The 23,943-nt window shown below is 48.2% G+C and overlaps 1 protein-coding gene across 5 annotated transcripts in view; it reads left to right on the top strand.

Annotated features, from left to right (window-relative positions):
- The window catches only part of LOC142883785 (signal-induced proliferation-associated 1-like protein 2), an 89,293-nt gene that overhangs the window by 41,886 nt on the left and 23,464 nt on the right, over positions 1-23,943 (top strand). For all 5 annotated transcript variants that reach the window (XM_076018984.1, XM_076018983.1, XM_076018980.1 and 2 more), the window contains exons 5-11: positions 3,060-3,234; positions 3,547-3,650; positions 4,593-4,750; positions 5,287-5,863; positions 11,848-12,122; positions 18,995-19,249; positions 23,705-23,851. In XM_076018984.1, the coding sequence (XP_075875099.1) occupies positions 3,060-3,234; positions 3,547-3,650; positions 4,593-4,750; positions 5,287-5,863; positions 11,848-12,122; positions 18,995-19,249; positions 23,705-23,851 (1,691 nt within the window). The remainder of the gene's footprint in view (positions 1-3,059; positions 3,235-3,546; positions 3,651-4,592; positions 4,751-5,286; positions 5,864-11,847; positions 12,123-18,994; positions 19,250-23,704; positions 23,852-23,943) is intronic.

Below are 23,943 nucleotides of genomic sequence, written 5' to 3'. Positions count from 1 at the left end.
TAATAGCGAGGAAGCGGTGCAGTTCAATAAGAGAGCGATCGCCCTGGGGCCTTTTTTTTGTTCCCTCTGTTTGTTACTTTTGTGCACGTGAGCCCTGCAGAAGAGACATTAGTTGTGCCTTGTTATGACGGGGTCTCTGTGTGGGAAAAGGCTTGTTGTTTTTAGAACAGTCTGCCCGGTGATTGAGAGTGTCCTCAAGCCAGACTCCATAATAGGCCGTGATCAGCTCGGAAAAACAACATCCCCGAAAGCCGTGGATGTAATGGCCCCGCTGTAAGAGGAGAAGTGGACATATGCGAATGCATTTTAGATCGCACTGCAGGTCCTGCTCCGCAGACTGGCTGGGATATGCATTAGGCACTTGGTTCATATTTTTGACATGCCATAGGAAGTGATAAAAATGGGAAAATCTCGATGAACGCGCTCGCCTTTTGCGCATCTCGCGCCACGTCCGAAGGCTGACATCGGCAGATCGCCTCGGTTGCCAGGAGCAGCGTTGGTTTCTGCGGGTTTGGGGAAAAGTCGTTTTAATTCATAATAACAAGATTGATCTGATAAAAGGCAGCGGATAAGACAAAGAAAAGCCCAAAAGCTGCGGCGCAGATGCAATCGCAAACGGCGCGGCGAAAGCGAGGAGGTCAGTAATCTTTTCATCTCGGTAATGCCGAACAAATTACCCTCTCCATCACCGCGATGCTCCCTGCGCACAGCTCGGCCTAATAAGCAAACAATGCGAGCGTGACTCCGCCCACTCGCTGCTCAACCCGCATCAGCCGGCAGGTAAAAAGCCCTCCTCGGAAACGGAAATCTCTCCCGGCGCTCCATGTGAAAACTCCACTCTCCAAGTATGATTCGGGCTTGAGTGAGATTTGTTTCCCAAAGTTCAAGAGAGTAATCTACCACCCACTGCGGCTGTTATTGCACTGCCAGAAAGGAAGAAGAAAAAAAATCCCCCTCCCGCTTATGTAAATCCATCCCCTGCTCCTGACATTGAATCTGGAGGATTACCTTTGAGACGGTGTAGTGACCAGAATTTCTCCCCCTTCATTTCCCTCCACATCTCCAGCCCGCTTTCCTCTCTCGGATGCTGCTGCTGCTGCTGCTGCTGGGAAACTTGAACACTTGTGCCCCCCCCCCCCTACCCCCCCAAAAAAAAAAAAAAACTGCAGCAGATTGCAGATGATTACGGTCGGCTGCATTTTTCAGCCGTTTCCTGAAGAAAACTTTTTTTTTTCTTTTTTCTTTTTTTTTGCTGTGTCGGGACACTGCAGTGCACGTCGACGCCACCGTGCTCTGCGTATGCATTTGTGTGTGTTCTTTGAGGACACTGCTGCTGATCCCTCAGGTGCGTCTCTGAGCACTCCCAGGAAAAACACTGCCCTGGTTTTTCCTCTCCGCTCATTATCTTTGCTTCTTTGAATTTTCTTTTTTCTTTTGGGGTGGGGGAGAAGGGGGCATTATGGAGCAGGACAGGAAGAGGGGGAGTTTTCAGAGCACTCAAGCTCTGGACAGACAGATGGAGGGAACATATCTATATATAAAGAGGGACCAAATCACTGCACTCCAGAAACTTGAGCTCCGGGTTTGTTGGAAAGGGGGAATATTTAAGCTAATCACATCCCCATTAAATGCAATTGGGTCCTCCTGGCTGCTTCCATTAACAAAACACATCAAAAAGCAGGCTTCACCTGAGTGGCATTACTCATTCGTAAATATGTGCTGCTGTAAAAAAAAAAAAAAAAAAAAAAATTGATGGTTTTGCACTTTCCACGTGGCGGCCGAACACGCACCGAAAGGGCAACGTGATTGTCCCGGTCATCTGGCCGCCCGCAAAGAGGAGCGGAAGGTTAAGTGAGCCCATAAAATACTGGATGAAAAAAAAAAAAAAAGATAGATATATATATATAAAACGGCGAGACTGCATCATCGCACATCACGCCATTTCCACAGGGCTGCGCGATATAATAGCTTTTCCGCCCGCGCCAGAGTGCAGAGCGGCGTGATGGAAGGGAATCATGGTGGCAAGAGGGTCAGGGGCATTCCCAGAGCCGGAGCGGCGAGGGCCGCGGAGAGGACAATTCCACGTTGTCTCTGTGTGTACAGATGATTTATCGGCTTTCGGCCTCTCAAGAGCCATTTCATCTCGCTGCATTGGCACATTCACCCGGGGTCAAGATCGCTCCGTCCTCTGTGTGAATATTGCGCAACAGGTGCCAGATACAGCGGGGCTATTTTTTCCATCTTTCATCTTTGCCAGCCAGCTATAAGCCATGAAAGATTCATGCAGCCGGAGGAAGCGGGGGGGTGGGGGGGGGGCTTTTTTTTTTTTTTTTTTCTTTTTTCTTCTTCTTTCGCTCAGCAAGCCTAGAGAGTCACTCTGGATGTTTTATTCCTTCTTGCGCGTTCCCTGGGAAAAGTTCACATCAGAGCTGCCACTTCGGGATATTACGAATGCTTTCAGCGAAAAGCTGTGAGCTTGTGGCCGGATTGCCCGTGTGTCTGCGAACGCTGCTCTTTGTGAATGAAACGTTCATCTTTATGGAGGCCTTCTTTGTCTCTCTGCGAGTGGATTAGGAGTTTTATTAGAGCGGCGTTTGGGGGGGGGGGGGAGGGGGGTGAAAGAAAAAACAAATCAATGCCGTTTCCGTTTAAAGCCTGTTAAAAGCATTTTCGCGAAGACTCAACACAGGAAAAACAGAGTATCATTGGAGAAAAGTGTTTTTGGAAAGGATTAAATTGCCTTTGCTAGCGGCTTCAAAGCTACCCCCGGCTGCACGGGTCCCTCGCTGCCTCACGGCCGCTCTTAAGTAGCGGCTAATAGCTCGGCCTGATTTATGCTGCGCTCAGAGCTCAGGAGGGTTCGCAGCCCCGCTCCTCAAAAAAAGGGGGATTTCAGCGCTCTCTCCTTGAAAGGTTACGAAGGGGCGTCGCATGGCTGCGACATGATGGAAAGTTGCGCGCGTGTGTGATACGAGGAAGTCATAAACTAAGTGTCTGCGTGTCTGCGTGTCTGTGTGTGTGTGTGTGTGTGTGTGTGTGTGTGTGTGTGTGTGTTTCAGCTGAGCTTCCAGCACAAGGTGGGAGTGCTCTACTGCAAGGCGGGCCAGAGCACGGAGGAGGAGATGTACAACAACGAGAGTGCGGGGCCGGCGCTGGAAGAGTTCCTGGATCTGCTCGGCCAGAGGGTGCGCCTGAAAGGCTTCACCAAGTACAGGGCTCAGCTGGATAACAAGAGTAAGATAAAAAAAAAAAAAAAAGAAAATAAAAGAAAAAAAACGCAGCGCGAGCTAAATTCTCCCAGAGTGCAGGCGGCCCACACACTTCTAATCCTGCTGAGTGCAGATGTTTTTCCTCTGTTTTCTTTGCTTTTTTTGGGGGCGAAAGCTGCTGTGTTTTTCTTTTAAGACCGCCTATCTTTAATCTTCCATCCGATGACATCATCGCCTCGTACGACACAGTGTGGCTTTCTCTCTTTTTTGTCGTTTTTTTGCGAGAACGTTCCCGGGACCTCGACTGACCCGCTGTGCGCCCTCTCTTGTGTTGCAGCGGACTCCACGGGCACGCACTCTCTCTACACTACCTACAAGGACTACGAGCTGATGTTCCATGTGTCCACCATGCTGCCCTACACGCCCAACAACAGGCAGCAGGTCAGCAAACTGTCTCACGGTGGTCCCCAGGCACCTTTAAACCTCCTTTTTGTGATCTTCCCCAGAGGTTCATTTCCCCCATGGTAATAAACCATCGGTTGAAAGCATGAGCATTGTCATGGTAACGGCACCCCATGGTAGGATTTTAATCAATGCATCCCCAGGAGTTGGAGCTAACATGGAATTAGTGGAGACTCCTTCTCTGTGTGTGTGTGTGTCTAACAATTGGGTGAAGTCGATGGGCTGCGGAACCCTGATGAAGCCACAATGAGAAAAGTTCTCCGCCTCCTTCCTGGTGCGTCTCGTTTGGAAGTACCTGTTGTGCCCATAATAAAACCTCCGGCTCCAACCCTGCGGAGATGACAGCAGGGCTGGATGCCGAAGAAGCAGAGGCCAGATCCTCGGAGGAGCGCCGCCAACGCGTAATCTGTCATTTGCCTCCAAAGCCTCCGCCAGGGGAGGGACTTTCTCCTCCGCCTTCCTTCCCCAGTTGCGCGCCGCCAACTGGGGGAGTTTGGTTTTAATCCGCTGAGGTAATCTCTCAGCGAGTCCAAGCGCAGCCCCCCCCCCCCCCCCCCCCCCCACACACACACACACACACTCATCCCGTCATCCTGCCCGTTTCACCTTTGCTCCCTCCTAATCCCACTTGTTTCCAGCTCCCACTGGCCCTGGCTGACAACTGTAGTGGCAGCCAGGGAGACTTTGGGTTCAGTTGAATTCAGTCGAGTACTCTTTCAATCGATAACAGGTTTTATCCTGATATCAGACCACAGCATCCATCCATGACTGAATCAGTGTTTTGTCTTTGAAGGTCTGTTTTCTTTCCGTCACATCAAAATATTTGGAGGAATCCTCGACTCCTGCTTCAACGAGGCAATCGAAATCTGCCCTCCTGAACTATATTTTTAACACCTCAATCTTTTTTTTCCCCTCTGCCAGTTGTTGAGGAAGAGGCACATCGGCAACGACATCGTCACCATCGTGTTCCAGGAGCCCGGGGCCTTGCCTTTCACCCCGAAAAACATCCGATCCCATTTCCAGCACGTGTTTGTCATCGTCAAAGTCCACAACCCCTGCACTGATAACGTCTGCTACAGGTAAATAGGACCAGCGTGCGCCGCCCCCGCTCGGCTCTCTCAGAGGCTTTCCGCGGCTAGCCGAGAGATAAGAAGCTATCTCACGTCCTCCGGGATAATCTTTCCGGGGGGGGGCGAAACCTGTTTGTCTTTTCATGTGCTCTGCATAAATCTCTTGGCGGCGGCAGCGGCGGCGCAGGCGTATAGGAGCACTTAATTTGAAAGAATAATAATGATAGTCTGCTGAGTGCCTTTTGTGGTTTCTGTCGCGACTCCACGGTGAATCGAGGGAGCTCTTGTGATCTGTTCAATGATGATACGGTCATTATCTTCAGAGACACCTCCAAATTATGACTTACGTCTCCGTGAGTGCTTGTGAAGATAAGGCGACTCTTACTTAATAACACGGTGCGTTGGGAACGTGCCGGGATTAGTCTGAGCCAACCCGCCTCCGTCTGTCCATTTGAAATCATTTGCATCTACTGTACCGTGTGAAATAGCTGCAAAGTCCATTTACTGTGTCACTTAAAACAAATAATCTCTTGATGTTTTTACAGCGTGGCCGTGTCCCGATCCAAAGACGTGCCTCCGTTCGGCCCTCCCATCCCCAAGTTGGTGACGTTCCCCAAGTCGGCGGTTTTCCGGGACTTCCTGCTCGCCAAGGTCATCAACGGCGAGAACGCCGCGCACAAATCGGAGAAGTTCAGGGCCATGGCGACCCGCACGAGGCAGGAGTACCTGAAGGACCTGGCCGAGAACTTTGTCAGCACGGCCACCATCGACAACGCGGTCAAGTTCAGCTTCATCAACCTGGGCGGCAAGAAGAAGGAGAAGGTGAAGGCCCGCAAGGACGCGCACCTGTTCAGCGTGGGAGCCGTCACCTGGAGCGTCCGGGCGCGGGACTTCGGCCAGTCGGCCGACGTGGACTGCCTGCTGGGCATCTCCAACGAGTTCATCGTGCTCATCGCGGAGGAGTCGAAGAACGTGATCTTCAACTGCTCCTGCCGCGACGTGATCGGCTGGACCTCAGGGATTATGAGCATCAAGATTTTCTACGAGCGCGGGGAGTGCATCATGATGTCGGCCCACGACAGCTGCGGCGAAGACATCAGGGAGATGGTGCAGAGGCTGGAGGTAAGAACTCCGGGAGACTCTCCGCTCGTAAAGTAAGCTCTGGTTTGTCACTTTCGCTTGTCTTAATATCGACAGGAGGCTGGCAGGTTTTAATAGAGCGCTTCAAAGCTGTGTCGGGCTCCATTAGTCTCAAGTCGTACACGTTGAAGAGGTTTCACAAAACAAAGTGGCACGGTCTGCTTTAAAGTCGGCACCAGTCACCTTCTGGAGGGGTTCATTGGTTTTTCCATTGATGACTCTGTTGCTTTTTATCCGTTTTCGTGAGTGGCTGTCCAATACTGGCAGACAGTTTTCTTTTTTTCAATGCTGTCTGAGAGCACTTTGTCCAAACAAACAAAGTTTGGCCAAAGTATGACACAATTCAATATTGGTATTATTTCTAATGTAACATTATCCGCATTTAAAATCAAATGAGAGCCCTCATCTAGGTCCCCTCTACAGGTTCCTGAGCCGACATGTGTGATTCACACTCTCGGGTCACAGGCTCCACCTTTGAGAATAAAACTGCCAGCCGTCATAAAGAGAGTCAGAGCCATTTCTGCTTGTCATTATGGCCAGACAGGACAAAGGGAAAAGAATTAAATCAAATCAAACTACGAACACTGTTTTACAGGTTATTTTCTTTGTTTCTAACAATAGAAAAATCTCGTCTCTGGTCTGTTTGTGAGCTCCACAGAAATGAGCAAAGTCCACCCGTCACATCTTTCGCATGCTGTACTTTTCAAAAAAAGTGTTGTCTAAAAGCCCTAGTTCTAATAAATGACACCTCTGTGATGTCACCAAAAGCAGTTACACCTCCCTGGGATTAAAGTTAAAAAAATGGGCACACAATGTCACCTTTCCTTGTCTCAGCATTGTCACAGTCTTTGGTTGGTACCACAGTCGCAACAAAAGCTGCAGCTTTGTGTCTGGCAGCTGGCAACCGTCCCCTTGAAAGCGCTCCCTCATTCAGTAAAGAGAACCTCTGGCTCGACTTCCCTTTTCTGTCCACTTCGCTGTGACCGAGAGGTGTTTAAGCTGATGGATCCAGCAGGTCCGCAGCTCCGCCGCCCGCAGATTTCACAGCTGTTTCTCAGCTTTCCTAACCTATTTTGCTGTGTATTTTTAGCGGCCGCGTCGCCATCGTGCGCAAGTATGACCGTATTCTTCTCCCCAAGTACAGACTATAACTTAACCGAGGCCGTAGTCTGTCATCAGAATTGCCCAGTGGATAGATTATAACCGTGCTTTACACATGAGCCGTCCTGCGTTCAAAAGGGAAAACGGCTGCACTTACTTTTAATGTTTTAGCGAGGCTTTTTTTCTTGGGGAGGGGGGAGTCGCGGTCGCTCTGTGGTGAAACAATGGATTTCTGTCGTATTGATTTAGCCATTGTAGCGTTGCCGCTCACCGCAGACCTTGTTATTTTATTTCCATCATTGTGTCAGCGGAGCAGCGCAGCGGAGCTTATTTTATCTGTCCGCCCGTTTTATTTTCTCTGCCCACCTCTCTTTTGCGACCCCTCCCCTCCACATTGTGAGAACATGGCCGACGCTTTTAACCCGGATTTTGTGTGTCTTCCTGCCCCCCCTTTCCTCCTGGATGCCTTTTTTGAGTTACACGGCGACAAAGGGTTCGGCTAAACGTGGCGACACGGGAGTGAATTTTCGTAAAAATTCCCCGAGAGGATTACGGACCCCCTGTTGATAGCTTTCTTTGGCTCATTGCACAGAGTCAGCAGAGGTGTACACTCAAACCTTCGGGTCACATGTGCGCGCAGATGTTGTCCTGATTTCCCCCCCAAACAGGATAAACTGTTAAACAAACTACAGCCACCGCTGCTGCTTTTTGGTTAATTTAATGGAGGGAAAGATTAGCGGTAATGTGATTGTGTTTCTGGGCGCAGGTACAGGAGGTAGCTTAAACAGGGCGACAACCCAATTTTGTGTGTGTGTTAGGGGTAGGGGTTGGGGGGTGGGGGGCTGGGGTGAAGGCCCAGGCACATTTTTTGGGTCTGTCAGACTAAGAATAGAAGAGACTTGGCCTTGGTCTGCCTCGCTCCTACAGAGAGCTACCCACTTAGTCCAAGTGTTTATCCCCATTTTGTGATTGTGCCCCGGCCATCTGCACAAGCTCTGCCGTCCTACCTGTGATATTTGGGGTCGGCTGCACTTGGAGGTGCCTTTCAAGGCATAAAAATGGGTCAAAATATGCCAGCTTTCCCCCCGACTTCTGTTGTTCCATTTCGCCTTTCATGGCTTTTTTTACCGGGTCTTTAATCAGGGAGCCCTTTTGTTCCTCTCCACAAGTTCTCCCTCCAAAACCGAGCTGTTTCCCGACAGACTGCTTCCCTCATTTTGCCGACACCATCAGCAGTTTCATCAAGTGCCTCAGCCAGCATGACATTACCTCAGTTAGAAAAATTACTTAGGGGAAAACAGTTCACTTCCTGCCAATATCGTCAGCCCATCAGTCTTGTACTTGGGTGACAGGAAGTCATTTTCCCAGGGAAGTGCACATTACGAAGATGGGTAAATGTGAGCATGAGCGCAAAAGTTTTTGGAGTACCTCCCCTCCCCTCCTCCACAGCGCCAACTCTCCACCTCCTCAGAATTCACAAGATCCTGCAGGATTATTATTACCATAAATAATTTGAAAAGGACGTCCACTTGGCTAATCACGGGAGAGGACACTGCAGGATATATTAGCATCCGTGATTAGCCAGAGATCATCACTTTCTCATTTCCCATGCTCACAGTCTCACACATCTCCCGTCCGCTCACCCCGAAGATGTATTATTTTGCACTAAATGTCTCATGATAGCGGCTAGCAAACGGGTGCCTCTTTGTGTTAAGCTGCAGCAGCAGCAAAAAGCAGCGCTGGGCACGTTGTACAGTGCGAGCTGACCGTGCATTCCTCGTCTCAAAGGTGTCTGTAAAGTCCCAGAGGTTGACTCGAATCATCTTTCATGGAGAGGATTTACGCGCTGCCAGACTTGTGATGTAATGTGAACCTAAGTGAGCACATTGCACACAGTTACACAAAAGAGCACAGTGTGGCGGCTCAAGTGAAAGCTCTGCGGTAACGTTTTGCTCGCCGGGGGGGAAGGCGGAGGGCCACGCTCATGTTTTGTCGTTCATGAGACGACTCGTGTTGCCACTAGGATTGTGTATTCTTTGTAGTGCTTTTGTTTGTGTCTGAACAGATTATCTACGGTTGGTCTCGTTTTTTTTTTTTTTTTCCTATTCTCTCTTTATTGGCTTTTTAGTTTAGAATGAAACAAAACAAAAGAGATAACAAAAGGTAAAAAAAAAAGGAAGCGCTGCGCAATACGGATTCATAAAATAAATAAATAAATAAATAAATAAAAAGACAACATGAGACAAGTAAGTAAAAAGCACATACATGAAATAAAATAAATGAAAGGGCAAACAGTTCCAATCCTCCAGGGAGAGACAATAGGTCAGAGTCTCCGCAAGAAGGACTGTAAGTTTGTCTGTCTCATTTTTAATGAGTTATTTTCCAGTGTCTTAGGAGTACTGCCTTTACTTGTTACATCAAGTGTAATGGCAGTAGTAGATGTTGTCAAACTTCCTTGGTGTGCATGCACCACTTGGAGGTTTACCACAGAGTGAAGAAGCTGCGAAGAAAACAAATCAACAGACTAAAATTGACCTCATCTGTTTCAGCAGGACACTCAGTCATGGCTTGGAGGGATAGCTCACTCTGCATGAATAATGTGCAGTCGACGCAATGGACAATGTGTTTCTAGACAACATTTCCAATTCAGCTAGAAGCATATTAGCTGCAGTGAGTATGGAGAGTTAATGTACTTACTGCTGGGACTTGGTGCAGTCGCTCATGGCTCTTGGCTACGGGGCTGCAATGTATATCTTGGCTAAAGACACGCTTTTAACGTCACCGTTTTGTGACAAAGTGAACCGCTAGGTCTTCCAGATGCCACATCAGATGTCACCACATGAGCAATTACGGAAAAGTTGTTTTTTTTGTTTTTTTCTTCCCAGCAGATTCTGTGGCCACACTGGATTTCAGTAGGCACTAAGCTTCAGTTCCTTATTTTGGTTTTGCTTGTTTTTTCTCAAAACAGATGTGAAAACACATGATACAAAACCTGAGAATCCTCAGTGCGTCAGCGCCGGAGCTGCTTCTTATTGTCGCAATAATGCTGGAGACACTTGATGACAGACTGAAGCAGATACTAGTTCTCTTCCTCGGGGCAATGTTGTGGTTTTTATGTCACCAGCCATTAAAGTCTGTCATTACGGGTCTACAGGAAGTACTTTGCTCAGCACTACACACACACACACACACACACACACTCACTTCATGTCACCATCTTCATCAAAGTTACTGTACAGACCCGGGAGATAGTGAATGTCCTGTTTACTTGGGCCATTATAGACTTGGGCCATTCACACTAACATGGGCACATTCATCTCCAGGATGGACTGGATAAAAGGCCTTGATGAAGGCATCCAAAAAAGCTGTTATTTAGGCTGAATGAATTCCAGACAGAGAGCAGTGGGATTCAGGCCAGACCATCGTCATCCTCGTGTATGTCTACGACTTTGCCCGTTAAGAGTTTTATTTTTATTATTTTTTATGGAGAGTGAATGTTTAGCAGTTGTCTTGTAAAACCGTGTCGTGTATTTATGGCGAAACTGACCCGGCCGACTAAACTAACCCTATTAAAACAGGTTGAGTCCTGTTCTCAGTTCATAACGATTTTTTATTATTTTTTTTTTTTTTGGGCCGCATCGCACCGTGAGGTCCATCATGGTCGCCCTGGGTCCCTTCTCACACAGCAGGGTAGAGTTTCTGCCAGTGTGAGAATCTGGTGCAGTGTTGACAGGCCCAAGTCTGAGTTAATGTGTCCCTGAAGCCAGCTGTCACTCCGATGCCAAAGGAGGCAGTCACCCACAACTGAACCGAGACAAATCGGATGGGTGATTAAAACTCATTTGATGCTGTGTCAGTTGTTTTTTTTTTTTTTTTCCTTTTTTTCTTCAAGGGGCATCACAAGAGGAAAAAAAAAAAAAAAAAAAGCCCGGCCACTAGGGCCTCGATTACAGTTTCATCTAAAGTACCTTGTGTAATCAAAGACGGTGCGGGCAGGAGTTGCGCGCTAGCGGTTCCTGCTAGCGGGTCGTTTGCGTGCCACCACTGTCGGAAGCGCCGTCTGAACTTCATCTGAACCTGGAGTGCATTAAAGCTGAGGCTTATGCCAGGCTGCCGCTGCGCTAAGTGAACATCTTAATTTGCGTGCAAAGGCCCGACGCTGGACGGGAACCAACTCCGCGTCTCGTCCTATAGCCTTGCAGTCGGACAAGCGGTGGCAGTCCACCAAGTGTCCGAGGGAAAACGTCTCAACATCTCTGGCCGCTGCCTTCCGGAGCTGTGAGAAAAGGTCGCGAGGGTCGTGTTTTTTGTCCGTCTGCTGTCTGGTTGATGTGTATTATGTGTCGCTCCATTAGTGCTGCCTGTGAAAAAATAAATAAATAAAAAACGGGGCCGAGTTCTTTAAACACGTTTGTGTCTCATGGGGCCAGTCTGGCCCTGATTCTTACACAAGCGCGTCTGTAGTTAACATTTATAGAGGAAAGTGTGTTTTTTTTTGGAGGCACTGCTGTTTTTTTTGTTTTTTTTATCATTACTAATATTTTAGCTCTGATGTTAGCTTGCAACCAGCAGAAAAGGTGCCGTTCAGCCTAGAAATGCATTATTTTTCTTTTCTTTTTTTTTTTGCAATTATGGGTTTGGAAAAGATGAGAAATGTAAATTGTTGACCACTGCAGTGGAAAATATTATATTGCCCCGAAGGCACTATTAAGATCGCTCAGCATTCTGCCTCTATTCATTTGGACTTTATCTAATTTCTCAGCTCAGCGTGTGAAAGTATTGCGCCGCAGTCAAAATCAGCTCCGTCTCAGTTGAAAAAAAAAAAAAAAAAAAAGAATTACAATCCAATTTATTTCCGGTTCCAGATCACCACCAGGGGCTGCGACACGTCGGAGATGACGCTGCGACGCAACAGCCTCGGCCAGCTCGGCTTCCACGTCAACTTCGAGGGCATCGTGGCCGACGTGGAGCCCTTCGGCTTCGCCTGGAAGGCGGGGCTCCGGCAGGGCAGCCGGCTGGTGGAGATCTGCAAGGTGGTGGTGGCGACTCTCACCCACGAGCAGATGATCGACCTGCTGCGCACGTCCGTCAGCGTCAAGGTGGTCATCATCCAGCCTCACGAGGACGGCACCCCCCGAAGGTAAACCCCTCCCCTCCCCCAAACCCCAGCTCCTTGACCTTCCCCGGGCCGCCCCTCGGCCGCCCTTGAGTTTCAGCTGTTGTCGTGCTGTGGTTTTTTTTTTTTTTTTGCGAGACGAGGAAGCAGCTGCCTCTCGACGCTGCGCTAAGGCGAAGCGAGGAAGGAGAGGGGAAAAAAAATGCTTTCTTGTTTTTCCATGCAGCTGGGATAAATTACTCTGACATTTTTGCTCTCATGTTTGAGATGATTAGCAGACGAAAAGCTTTCATATTTTGTGTGTGTGTGTGTGTGTGTGTGTGTGTTTTTTTTTTTTGTTTTTTTTTTGCTGTTGTTGTTGCACAAGGTTTTATGTTTTTCCCAACGATCCTCCTGGAGAGAAGGCTCTCTTTGTACTGATGTGGCTTTGTTGCTGGCGAAAACTCCAGCAGGGCTGCGGGAGAGTCACGCAGACGCAGCCCAGTCAGTGTTTCACTCTAATGATAATGAGAGAAGCGTTTTGATTAATGGCTCGTCTGACGGTTCGCATTTGCTGATAGCTTTTTTTTTCACACCTCGCTAGACACTTAAAAAAAAAACAAAAAAGAGACAACTAAAAAAGCAAAAATCAGGACAGGCCAAGTGTCTGCTGTCTTTTCAGTGAGACCACACCCCATCTCCCCTTTAATAGAACAAGAGAGGCTTATTTCATGCAATCTTTTGTTCTGGGGAGAAGGACAAAGCTCCTTGTGCTGGAAGCGCATCTGCTCTTGCAGAATCACATCAGTCCGCTCACATTTTTGACATCCCTGTTATGCCTGAGCTTCGGGCTGGCAGCTTTGCGCTCCGGTAAATTCAGTTTCCTCCGTGTCACAAGTCGGCAACAGATTGTCTTCGGTGAGCCAAGAGAGATTCTTCATTTGGCTGCGAGCGATGTTGATAGGTAATGCCGAAGCTGCTCGCGAGAAACCCGAATCCAACATCCTGGAGGAAGCCGTGCATTGAGTGATTGACTGTCTCAGGTTTCAGCCAGAATAATAGGAAGAAATCAATTATGTTGATTTTCCCTACTGTTGCTTCACATTAAGAGTGTCTTAACTGGGTCACGTCCTCTTTTAGTGCCATTCACAGTTGTGGAAAATGATGTTTTCAGAGATGTGTTAAGAGATACTCTGAAGTCTCCGAGAGCAATCTTCTTTAGCAATGCCCCTTGTTACACATTCAGTGCAAGTACGAGAGTTTAGTTGTGTTATATTATAATTATATAATTTTCCAGCCACACTTTTTTAAAGAGCCAGCAGAATTATCTGCAAATATTCGCATGCACCTCTATACATGAGATTGCATGTTTTGTTTAAAACACAAAAAACTGAGATCCTCCCTTGTCAGGCTTTGCTGCCTCAAAGCAAAATAGGATGTTTTAATGACCCTCTGCTACATTAAAATGAAAGCTATAAATGATCTTTTTGTGTTGAAGAGTTTTATGGGTGAAGCGAAGCCAATGGTATGAAAGCATACCATCGTTGATTAGGGTTGCCATGCATTGACAGTTGTGCAGGTATGTGTGTTTCCGGAAGGGTAAGTTCTACTTCGCCCCCAATATGCAAGTCACATCCAGGCCTTTACGTTGTGAACCAAACATCCCTCCTGATGGTAGCTGTGATTGGCTCCTGCTCTCGTGGTCCCGCAGGGGCCGAGAGGTGATGGATCGTGGATGGATGATATCAGTGGCGGGATTGACGAGGGTTCTGAATAGTCTTGAAGAGATGCTCGCTCTCGTCTAGCTGTTCTTCCAATCAGGGGACGTTGCGCTGATCCGCCTCTCAGCTCTGCGCTCCGGCCTGGCAGCACCGGGGCAACATATTTCCTCCCCCAGATGGCGAGTTAACGTGCCTCGCCGGCGAGTCCAACAGAGCGGCAGCCACTCTGGCGAAAACGGGCATCTAATCCTCTTACTGAGATCTGGTGGCGGCGATACGCGATGATACCGTTGTAATCATAGTTCAAGGAGGCAGAATGCCGGCAACGGCGGCATCTCCCCGAGAGGCCTTTGCTCGACAGACGCGCGTCCCGCTCCCTCGGGGAAGGGGGCGGGGGAGGGGCTCCGATTCTGGAAAAGAGGCTCTTGACATTTGTGCCAGCGGAAGACATCTGGCTTGGTTTCACTGACGCGGCCAAAGCCTGCGAGAGGATTGGGGGGGCATCGGACAGCCAATAAAACACGGTCTTAAAAATACACATGCTACACGGGCTTGTGTGCGTCTGCGTGTCCGTGTGTAAGTATGGCATGACGCTTAATGCACAGGGGCCTGACCCATATATGGAGCTGCTAACAGATGCATGCGGCAGATTAGATGTAGGTTTTATGGTGAGGGACCGGAGTGGTCAGAGCCGCCCAGTCCTACTGGGAGGGAGGCTTCGCATCTTATAAAAGCCAATCTTTCATCGCCGACCCATGAGAACCGAAAGGCCCGTCGGAGGGGCCCTGCGAATTTTTCACTCCCAAGGCCCTGGCGAATCCAGAGGTTAGAGGTCAGGTGAAGAATCTCGAGGGCCCTCGGTCTCCCTTCCCCGCCGCCGCCTCCTCCTCCTCTTTGAGTTGCTAAAGTGTTGCAGTCAACAATAAGTGCTCCAGTTTCTCCGCTATTATCTGGAAGGAAAGGAATCCAGCGGGGGCCCGAAGGCCTCAGACGCTCCCCTACGCCCGGGGAGATGTTGCTTCGTCTAACAACAATGGACAAGAGTCTCATGACCTCCAGACAATGTTCTCCGGCTCCACGCTGCTACCATGACAAGGAGAAATGCTTTCACAAAGCGCATGTGTCATGTTTCTGGAGGGTGGCAGTTTCCCAAAAATGCCACAGTATCGCTGTAGCATCTTTATCTGATGGCTCTATCAGAACATTGAGATCCTCGGGTTATTATTTGATTTAAAAAACAAAACAAAAACACACAGCTGTACGACATGTTTTCGCAGCATGTGTGCTGAAGCCGTTTGTGCCCTTAGCGATTTTAACCCCACTCAAGAGCAAGCCAGTGTGGGTTACGCCTCCAATAGTAGCCTTATACCTTCTCCTGCGTGTATTTACACTGGAAGGAAGGATGTGGTTTTTAGCCCGGCGCAATGCCGGAGGCTTTTCCATCATCACCGCTGAAAAGCTTTAAACAAGTTCAGCATGTTAGCCTTGGAACAACGCTAATGAGCAAAAGATGACCGAGATTACGTCCTGGAGGCAGGAATGCGACGTACAGAACACGCCAGTGATTGAATGTTTTGGTATATGGTAATAAGAGATGCAAACAAAAGGATTAGTGTAATATGAACTGAAATGTGTGACCACTGCAAGACGCACTCACGGCAAAATGAAGCATGAAGAGCCTCTGGCTTTTTCACCGTATCAGCCTTTTTTTTTGGGGGGGGGGGGGGGGGAGGATACGTCGTTCATCGGTTCTAAGCTTAAGGATGATGGGGAGCCCAAATTTAGGCAGCTTCCACCTGCATTAAGGCGCCGCTGATAATGAGTATTGCCAGTGACATTCGGTTGGCCACTTGTGACCTTTCCTTTGAAGTCTCATCAGACTTGTCATCGCGGATTTTCGTCTGGCACAAAGTTAATCCGGATTTCTCACTTCCCATGCCAACACCCTGTGAAAAAAAAGAGCGCAGCTACACCCAAACTCGGAGAACCTGCATCGCAAATTGCTTGGCTTAATCCCCCCCCACACATCATTCACGGAAGCCCCCCGCTTTCATTTTAGATCTCTTTGCAAAGAAATCACTTTTTTTTTTAATTTCCATTATCAGCAATCCCATTCACCTTTTTCGCGATCCCTATTGAATGGACCTCTTTAGAATGGTCTGCAATGGGCTGATGGAGGTCGCAACCTCACTGGCTTTTTGGCTGTGACAGGGACTCCGGCGGTGGGAATGGATTAGCATGTCCTTCAGTCGCCGGGCATCTCATTGTAATGACATCTCCCCCGACTGAGGGGTCTAAGGTCCTGTCGTCGCGCTGATCTATTGAAATTCACTGAAAGCCAGCTGCTGAAGGAGTTGATTGTTTATCGCCAAGTGGCAACAAACGCCGCTCTGTGCTTTCATTTGGAATTTATAATATCTGTTATGCAAGAGGCGCTAATCAAGAAGAAGCGCTGGAAGCACTTTGGGACGAGGTTAATACACTTTCACAGCCTCAGAGTATTGAAAGCATGTTAAATGGCTAATGATTAGAAGTAAGTGGAGTAATAAGAAAGGGCGAGCGTCAAGCCTGTAAACAAATGCACCATCCAGTCATACCACTGCTTCATGTTCCCTCCCTATGCTCGACTTCGGAGTCTAGTGTGCAAGGCCATTAATTCATCCGCTGTCAGGAAGTCACCAAGAACTATTGGTTGCAGAACAAACAACTGGGGAGGACAAACTTCATCGAGACTTATTAAAATACGTGCTACTGTAATGGACAACAGCTGTGCCTCTGACCTTCTTTTGCTCTCAGACATTGACAGAACCGACCGTAACTTTGGCCCCTGAAGTGCTTTGTACACATTTTTTTGCCTACTAAATCAGGCACGTGTGTGACTAAAGTACATTTTTTGGCCGGTGCGTGCATGCGGGAGAAATATCTCCACCGCGAGGCGATGCCTCACGCTGACTGGATGTTGATATAAAGTTGTAGGTGTTCCCGCTTTGAGGACATCTGCAGGGCCGCCTCGGCGTGATGTATGGCGCCCAGTGTGTATCTGCAGGAGCGCGGCGGGCCGCTCTTGGTGGAATCTGGAGGAAGCAGACGGTGTTAGTTCTCGCCAGCTCCGAGTTTCCTCCTCTCGCATAGCAGCCTGGGTGACTGCCTCTCCTCCGCCGCTAGCGGGGCCTCCGGAGCCCAAGTCCGACTGTTTAGCCAAACACAAGCATCCTGCTCCCGCCCCTTAAGTGATTTACACACAGCGAGTTATTGACTACAAACGTTAATAACATTCCACATACATCAGACCGGCAGGATGTGGAACCTACGGCCTAGCTTCGGCGACGGAGGTTTAGCCGTTAGCGATTGTGAACGTCACGTTCACAATCGTCGGTTTTGGATGACCCTGGTGCAGGCAGCAGGCCGAGGCCTCAGTCTACCCCCCCGCCCCCTGTTGATGAGCTGTTGGCAGGAGTTAGCCCTCCGCGGAGGGTAATGGCGTGTGGCAACCTTTCACGGCCGCACACTCGCAGAGTTAATCAAGCTAATGAGTGGGGTTAGCGAACCTGTTAATAAAGCAATCGACCGACAGTCTCGGGGATTTAGCGCCCTTGTTAGCGCCCTCTTCCTTTAAGGAAAATAGGCATTTAAAGGACTTTGGCTTTAATGAGGCTAAAGAGGGAAGACGGCGAAGCCGCGCCGAAGGGGACGCTTGTTTCGTCTAACGGGCGCCTCTTGAGTTGCGTTTGCCACCTCATCGTCTCACACGCCGAAGCGGCCGCGCACGATAGCTACACGCGGTCAATAAATATTGAAGAGGGCTTGGAGAGCCGCCGTCCGCGCTCCTTCAATGTGAATGAGACCAGCCCGCCGGTGATGCGGAGCATATGTGGGGCAGCGGCGACGTCGCCGGAGTAGGACGAAGCACAAGTTGATCCCCTGGTTGGCTCTCATAACAGCCACAGCTGCACTGGGAGGCCAGCTGTGAACGAGGTGGCCCAGTTCGACGAAAAGGTCTCCGCGACGGGATTACTCGGTCGGCGCGCGGCAAGCCTTCCGCAATCAGCCCCGCGCTCCGCCGTGTGTGTGTGTGTGTGTGTGTGTGTGTGTGTGTGTGTGTGTGTGTGTGTGTGTGTGTGTGTGTGTGTGTGTGTGTGTGTGTGTGTGTGTGTGTGTGTGTGTGTGCGTGCGCGGCCGCAGACGAGTACACACAGTAACCATTGGGGTTATGCTTGAGATGCCTCCGGAGCTCCAGGGCCGTTCAACCCTGACCCATCACTTCCTCAACCAGTCCGGCTCGTCCCAACCTCAGTCCCGCTAAGCACGCACACTGTAGGCCTCTGCCCAGAAACCCAAAGATTAATGTTGCATGAAATGGCATCACAGGGCCTCGTCCATCTCCGAGATCTTCAGTGTCGTCAGCAGCAGGAGGAGGAGGCGGCGGCAGCCTAAAAGCCTTGCGAGATGGGGAGTGGCAAAGCGAGATTCTTGAATATATGTTTGTGCCGCAGTCTGCATACAAGGAAAGCGTCTGAGAGTGATGCCATAGTCGTGTACTATATGCATGAAAGCCCGCACTGAACGTCACCAGCAACTGCTTTTGCTGATTTGCAGGGTTTTATGATATGTTGTGAGTTAGCACAGTGAGGCTAACTGATGCACCTCTGTGGAAACTAAAGACTCATCTATTGTAAAAATAGATGTTTCAAACTCAAGAATGTGATGTGATGTGAGATTATTTATTTCAAAGTGCCACAGAGCAGAAAGATTTGGAAGATTTGTCATCATTTTTTTAATTCTATTTTTGGATGTTGTCATTGAAAACTGACACAAAGAGGTCGAGAGTCTGATTTTGTTGTCCGTGGATGTCAAAACATTTACCAGTATGACAATCTCAGACACGAGGTTTGCCACTTTGCCTTGGATGGTGTTTCAAAGTTGTTTCGCTGTGAAGACGCTGTGAACAATATAAATAATTTGAAGGCATTGCGTATCAGTTGGAAAGATGTCATTTGTCATTTTTTTTCGTGAAATGTTTGAAACGTAAACAATAACACTGACCCAGATGATCGTGGCAGTAAGTGAGTAAAAGAAAACAGCTCTGTTGCCCAAAGCTCACTGAATCACCTCAACATTCCCTGCCTGAAAAAAAAAAACAACTTCTCCACTCCGACATTACCGACCGACTGTGAACCCCTCCCGCCCTCCTCGCAGGGGCTGCTCGGAGCTCTACCGCATACCCATGGTAGAGTACAAGGTGGACAGCGAGGGGACTCCCTGCGAGTACAAGACGCCCTTCAGGAGAAACACCACCTGGCACCGGGTGCCCTCCACGGCCGGAGCGGCGCTCTCCCGAGGCTCGCCCACGCAGGGCCCCGACCGCCTGCAGTGCCAGCAGATCCTGCAGCAGCACCAGGCGGCCATCCCGCGGAGCACCTCCTTCGACAGGAAGCTGCCCGACGGGTCCAGGTAAGCCTCCCTCTCGTTCTGTTGCAAGGGTCGAAAGGAAGCGTCGGAAAAAGGCAGCGTTTAAACACTGGTTTTGAATTTGCCCTCAGAGAGATCAATTATCTGATTTGTATGACTTAAATGTTATTTAATCTTTCAACTTTTTAAAACAAACACTATGATACATATTTACTGTATACTGACCAACAATACACATTTCAAACCACTAATGGACTATTAGGATCAATTTCTAGAACTTTCTTTTTTAAAGAACAACACATTTACCACAGTGAAAGGTACAAGTCTTGACAAAGATTATTGGGCATTAGTGTATGTATATTAGTATAAGTGCCGGTGATGCCACCTCACATGTCCCATATTTGTTCCAAACGTAGATGCACAACAAAAGCATCTGTCTTGGCAGGAAGAGAAAAACTCTTTTTAGGCAAACTGTAAACAGAGGGCTAAATGTACCATTTCTTTTGGAGTTCTACAGATTTCTTAAGGGTTCAGTAATTGTCTGCAGTTGCTCCGCAAGAGTCAGGATGAAAACTGAAAATGAGTTGAAAGTCAGCGGCGGGGGCTTGGATCACAATGGAAGGCTTTTTAGACGTCGCTGGATGTCAAGTCTTGCCAGTTTTGCGCGAAGGCGAGGCAGAGCAGCGCTCGCCATCAAACATAATGACGCTCAAAAGACCCGATCCTGTGAGACGAAATCTTTGAACCCCCGGCGTTCCCCACTTCGAGGGGGAGCCATTATTGTTGTGTTGCGTCATTTTGCGCGCATTGCAAATGGAGCGTTTTAGTCGGACGAATTCCCGGCCTGCTTTCATCTCCCTTTAGATGATAAGGCCCCCTCTCAGACTTTGTTCCTGTCTCTCCTTTGGACATCTCCATTGAGCCATGTAAAGCAGCTATTTGTTCGTCCTAATGAAAGCGCCGCAGTCGTGATAACCTTTCCAGTGTGTCACACCGACCCGCTCTGGTGTTGCCTGTTCCGACTGTACGGGGATAATAGCCGCTGCCTCCTCCTCCTCCGCCTAATCAGAGTCCTCGCTAGCCAGAGAGAGAGAGAGAGAGAGAGAGAGAGAGAAATCCATTCCTAGCCCGTCTCTCCCCTAGCCACCCCCCCCCCACCACCCACACACCCCTCACCGCACCCTGCTGAGGGAGGAGGTGAGAGGGACACCGACGCAACTCAGCTCATCTCATCCAATTACCGCAGAAACAAAGAGAGTGGTCTTTCCTGGGCCGCGATATGTAGCGCCCCAGTGGGAGCGTCAAGTCGAGGAGGGGGACGGAAGGGGGCAGTTTCACGGAAGGCTGGTGTTAAAGAACAAAAGCATTTGCTTATTTGCTTCTCCCCTTGGTTTCCCTTGCTTCTTTTTGAGTCCAAAGAAGAAATACTCTAACACATAAGCACAGAAAAACCCCTTCATAACGAATCATTATAATAATCATCATTATTATGATTACAGGTATCTTTATTGCTAATTTTAATTACATTAAAAGTAATACAGAAAGGTAAAATTACAACTTCTAAACCAATTGAAACCACTTTGCAGAGATGATTGGAGAGCTTTATCTACTTCATATATCTCAGCCTATCATTATTCCCAACTCCTAGCTATTGGCTCTCCCACTTACAAGATGTCAGACATCGTCATTAGCTATGTACATCATTAATCATTTGACTATAATAGGTATCATATAGTGGGGGGAAAGAAAACAAAAAGCCTTTTTATCTACAAATTATTTGTCCACTTTGTTTACTTCTTTCATATTATGTCACAATTTGATGATGGTTGATTAATTGTTTCCAAAATAGAATAGAATAGAATTTAATTCAATTCAATTCAATTCAATTCAATTCAATAGAAAGCTTTATTTATAAATGCATGTGACCATGCAAAGAAATTTCATGTATTCACATAAAGACGTCTTATGCACACGTGATACCTTTTGACTCACACATCCAAAGCAGAACCGCTAAAATAGTGCTCACAGTCATGAACTTATATATAAAATACAAAAGTAAAGGTATGAAAACATTGCACGTCATCCTTTTAAAAAGCAGTGATTGCACATTAATTTGTAGAGCTACAATTATGATTGTTATGGTGGTGGGAGAGGGATCGGGGAGTGGGAATTCAGTTTGTGTATTGCAGTTGGATAAAAACTGCTCCTTAGTCTGGAGGTGCAAACTTTCAGGATCCTGAAGCGAGCCGGACAAATTAAGGTGATATTTACTTTTGTAGAAGTCTTAAAATACAAGAATATCAAATTAAATTTAAAAACGCCCTTTTCGTTCTTCTCCTGTGACCACGGGTCACTAAAACACTCCATCCATCTGCTGCTGCTCCGGCCCCTCTGTCCAATTTTACAACCCATTGTGGTGCATGAGTCAAAAAGTTTGCCCACCCCTGCTGTAGTGTCTGTAAAGTGGGCAAAACACAGTCTTCAGTGTAGCCTCTTGCACAGTCAAAGGTGCGAAGTGACATCCAGTGGACATTCCAGCTAGTGTGCGTGGAACACGACAGGTGGCACTGGTGACGGGGGATTGGAGTTCAGCTGATAGGGTGAGCGGGGGGGTGAGGGGGGGTTATGACACATGTTGATATTTTAGATAAATCTCCGTCCCATCCAGACGCAGCGCCATTAAACGTAACACCTTGTCTGCAGCCGATCCGGGACAACTGCTAATCTTTGCAGCCATGGAAGTTATTGCGGCGCAGACGGGGAAATAATGTCCAATATCTTGGCCCCGCCAGTTGACTTCGTCTCGAGGGAGGAGCGTAAAGAGAAACGAAAAGCAGCTGCTGCTGTTTCACATTAAGGGCGCCGGGCGCCCAGGCCAGCGCTCCCGGGGCCGGGGAGGAAATGTAACAATGTGGCCCAAGTGTCGGAGGATGTGTGCCGCGACTGAGTTACGGAGCGTTAAAGGGAGTTTCCACTGAGGTCCAGACAAATGAAACCTGATGACAAAGCAGAAAGGGTCGACACTTGAAGATTTTCACCTCCCTCAAAGACTTTTTATGGCGTGATGATTGAACCATCGACTTCGTGACTTCAACTGTCTGGAATTAAACGTCTGTGAGCCTGTAAAAGAAAAGCGGGTCCTGCGGAGCAAAACTACAGCTTTCAATTTCAAACTGACCGTCATCATCAGCGGTGTCTTCCACACCCGTCTGCCTGCTGTTGACCGTGTGTTGGCGCTTACTCTGCTCTTTGTGCTGTAGACGATTGTTGTGTCCGCTGCACCTGTCTCCTAAATTTCTAGTATTTTTCCCATGTGTTACAATACCTAGAAAATGGAAGTAGAATTCCAGGTGTATGTCATGGACTTGACGTCCATATAAACACAGAAGAACGGCGGCTCGGATGTCAGAGTGAGTAGTACCAGAGTGGGATGGGAAAGCCATCCTCCCTCGGTTGGTCTTATTTCCAAACAGTCATCCAAACGACTCCTTTTTTTATGTTGGTTAAAATAAGGGCTTCCAGGCTTCAGACGCCCAGATCCAGGGTTTTTTTTTTTTCAACATTTTTCCAACCAGGCGAAAAGCAAGCGCAGAAATCTTGAAGTCAGGTTACTGCAGGGGCCATAACGCATACTTCAGGCATGTTCGACTCTAAAAATATCTGCGGCTTTAGGTTGAAAAGTGCAGATCTAAAAATGGGCACCGTATGGAGCCTTTAAGTGACTTTAAAGGAGCTTTGAGCGAAATTCAGCCCGTTGGAATTTAGAGGCCAGAAAAAACACACACAAGCTTTGTTGTGTTCAGTGCTAACAGTCCAAAGTGGCGTCACAGCGCCCCCTGTGTGTGTTGTTCTTCTGTGCCCGGTTTAACTTCTGGGTCAGTTGCGTTAATGCGTGCAGATCTTCTGCAGAAAACGATAAGTTGTGTTATATTTGTTCTCTTGTTGATTGGTGAACGTTCAGTGCAAGCGGCTGCTGAAGTGCACGGATCTGTTTAGTTGTGGTGAACGTAAACGAACATTGAGGTGATTTTACTTGTAGACAGACAGACAGACAGACAGACAGACAGATAGATAGATAGATAGAACTTTATTAATCACCAAAGGGAAATTCAACTGTCCTGCGGCTCATAAATAAAGTATAAGAAATAAGTGCAAAAAAAAGCAGATAAAAAGTTTCATTCAAAAATTGAATTCAAATTCTAATTCAAATTGTGTGTATTGCTGACAGCGTCGGCCAGATTTTGTGATATGCCCGTTGTTTATTCTTTATTTTAGATCCCCATTAGTCGCTGCCAGCTGCCAGCAACTTTTCTTCCCGGGGTCCAACAATATACAATTCATATTCATATATCTGTTATGTTGACACAAAAATCTAAATAAAGCTAAAAAAAAATAAACAGACAGAAACAAAAATCAATTATCCCAAGTGCCAGTTCTAACCCACTGGTCCGTTCGTCCTTTACACAAGTCTCTCTCCTGTCCCTGGTCTCTCCACAGAATGATGCAGGATTTGGAGAACCCCCAGGTCACCTCGTGCAATAAGGGGGACCAGCACTACCGCAGCTCCCCCAGCAACCAGTCGTCATCCAGCGACCCAGGGCCGTGCGGCAGCAGCGGCTGGTCGCAGCAGCCTGGATACGACGGGTACGGAACCACAGCGGCGCTCCTGTTTTTTTTTTTTTCTTCCTTTTCTTTTCTTTTTTTTTTTGCCAGCAGCGCCTCCAGGAATATTCGGT

This window comes from Nelusetta ayraudi, unplaced genomic scaffold (genome assembly GCF_046127955.1).
Source record: "Nelusetta ayraudi isolate G7.1 ecotype Tasmania unplaced genomic scaffold, CSIRO-AGI_Nayr_v1 ptg000008l, whole genome shotgun sequence".
NCBI classification, from domain to species: domain Eukaryota; kingdom Metazoa; phylum Chordata; class Actinopteri; order Tetraodontiformes; family Monacanthidae; genus Nelusetta; species Nelusetta ayraudi.
The sequence above is the reverse complement of the archived record's forward strand: the minus strand, read 5'-3'. Positions and strand labels throughout refer to the sequence as shown.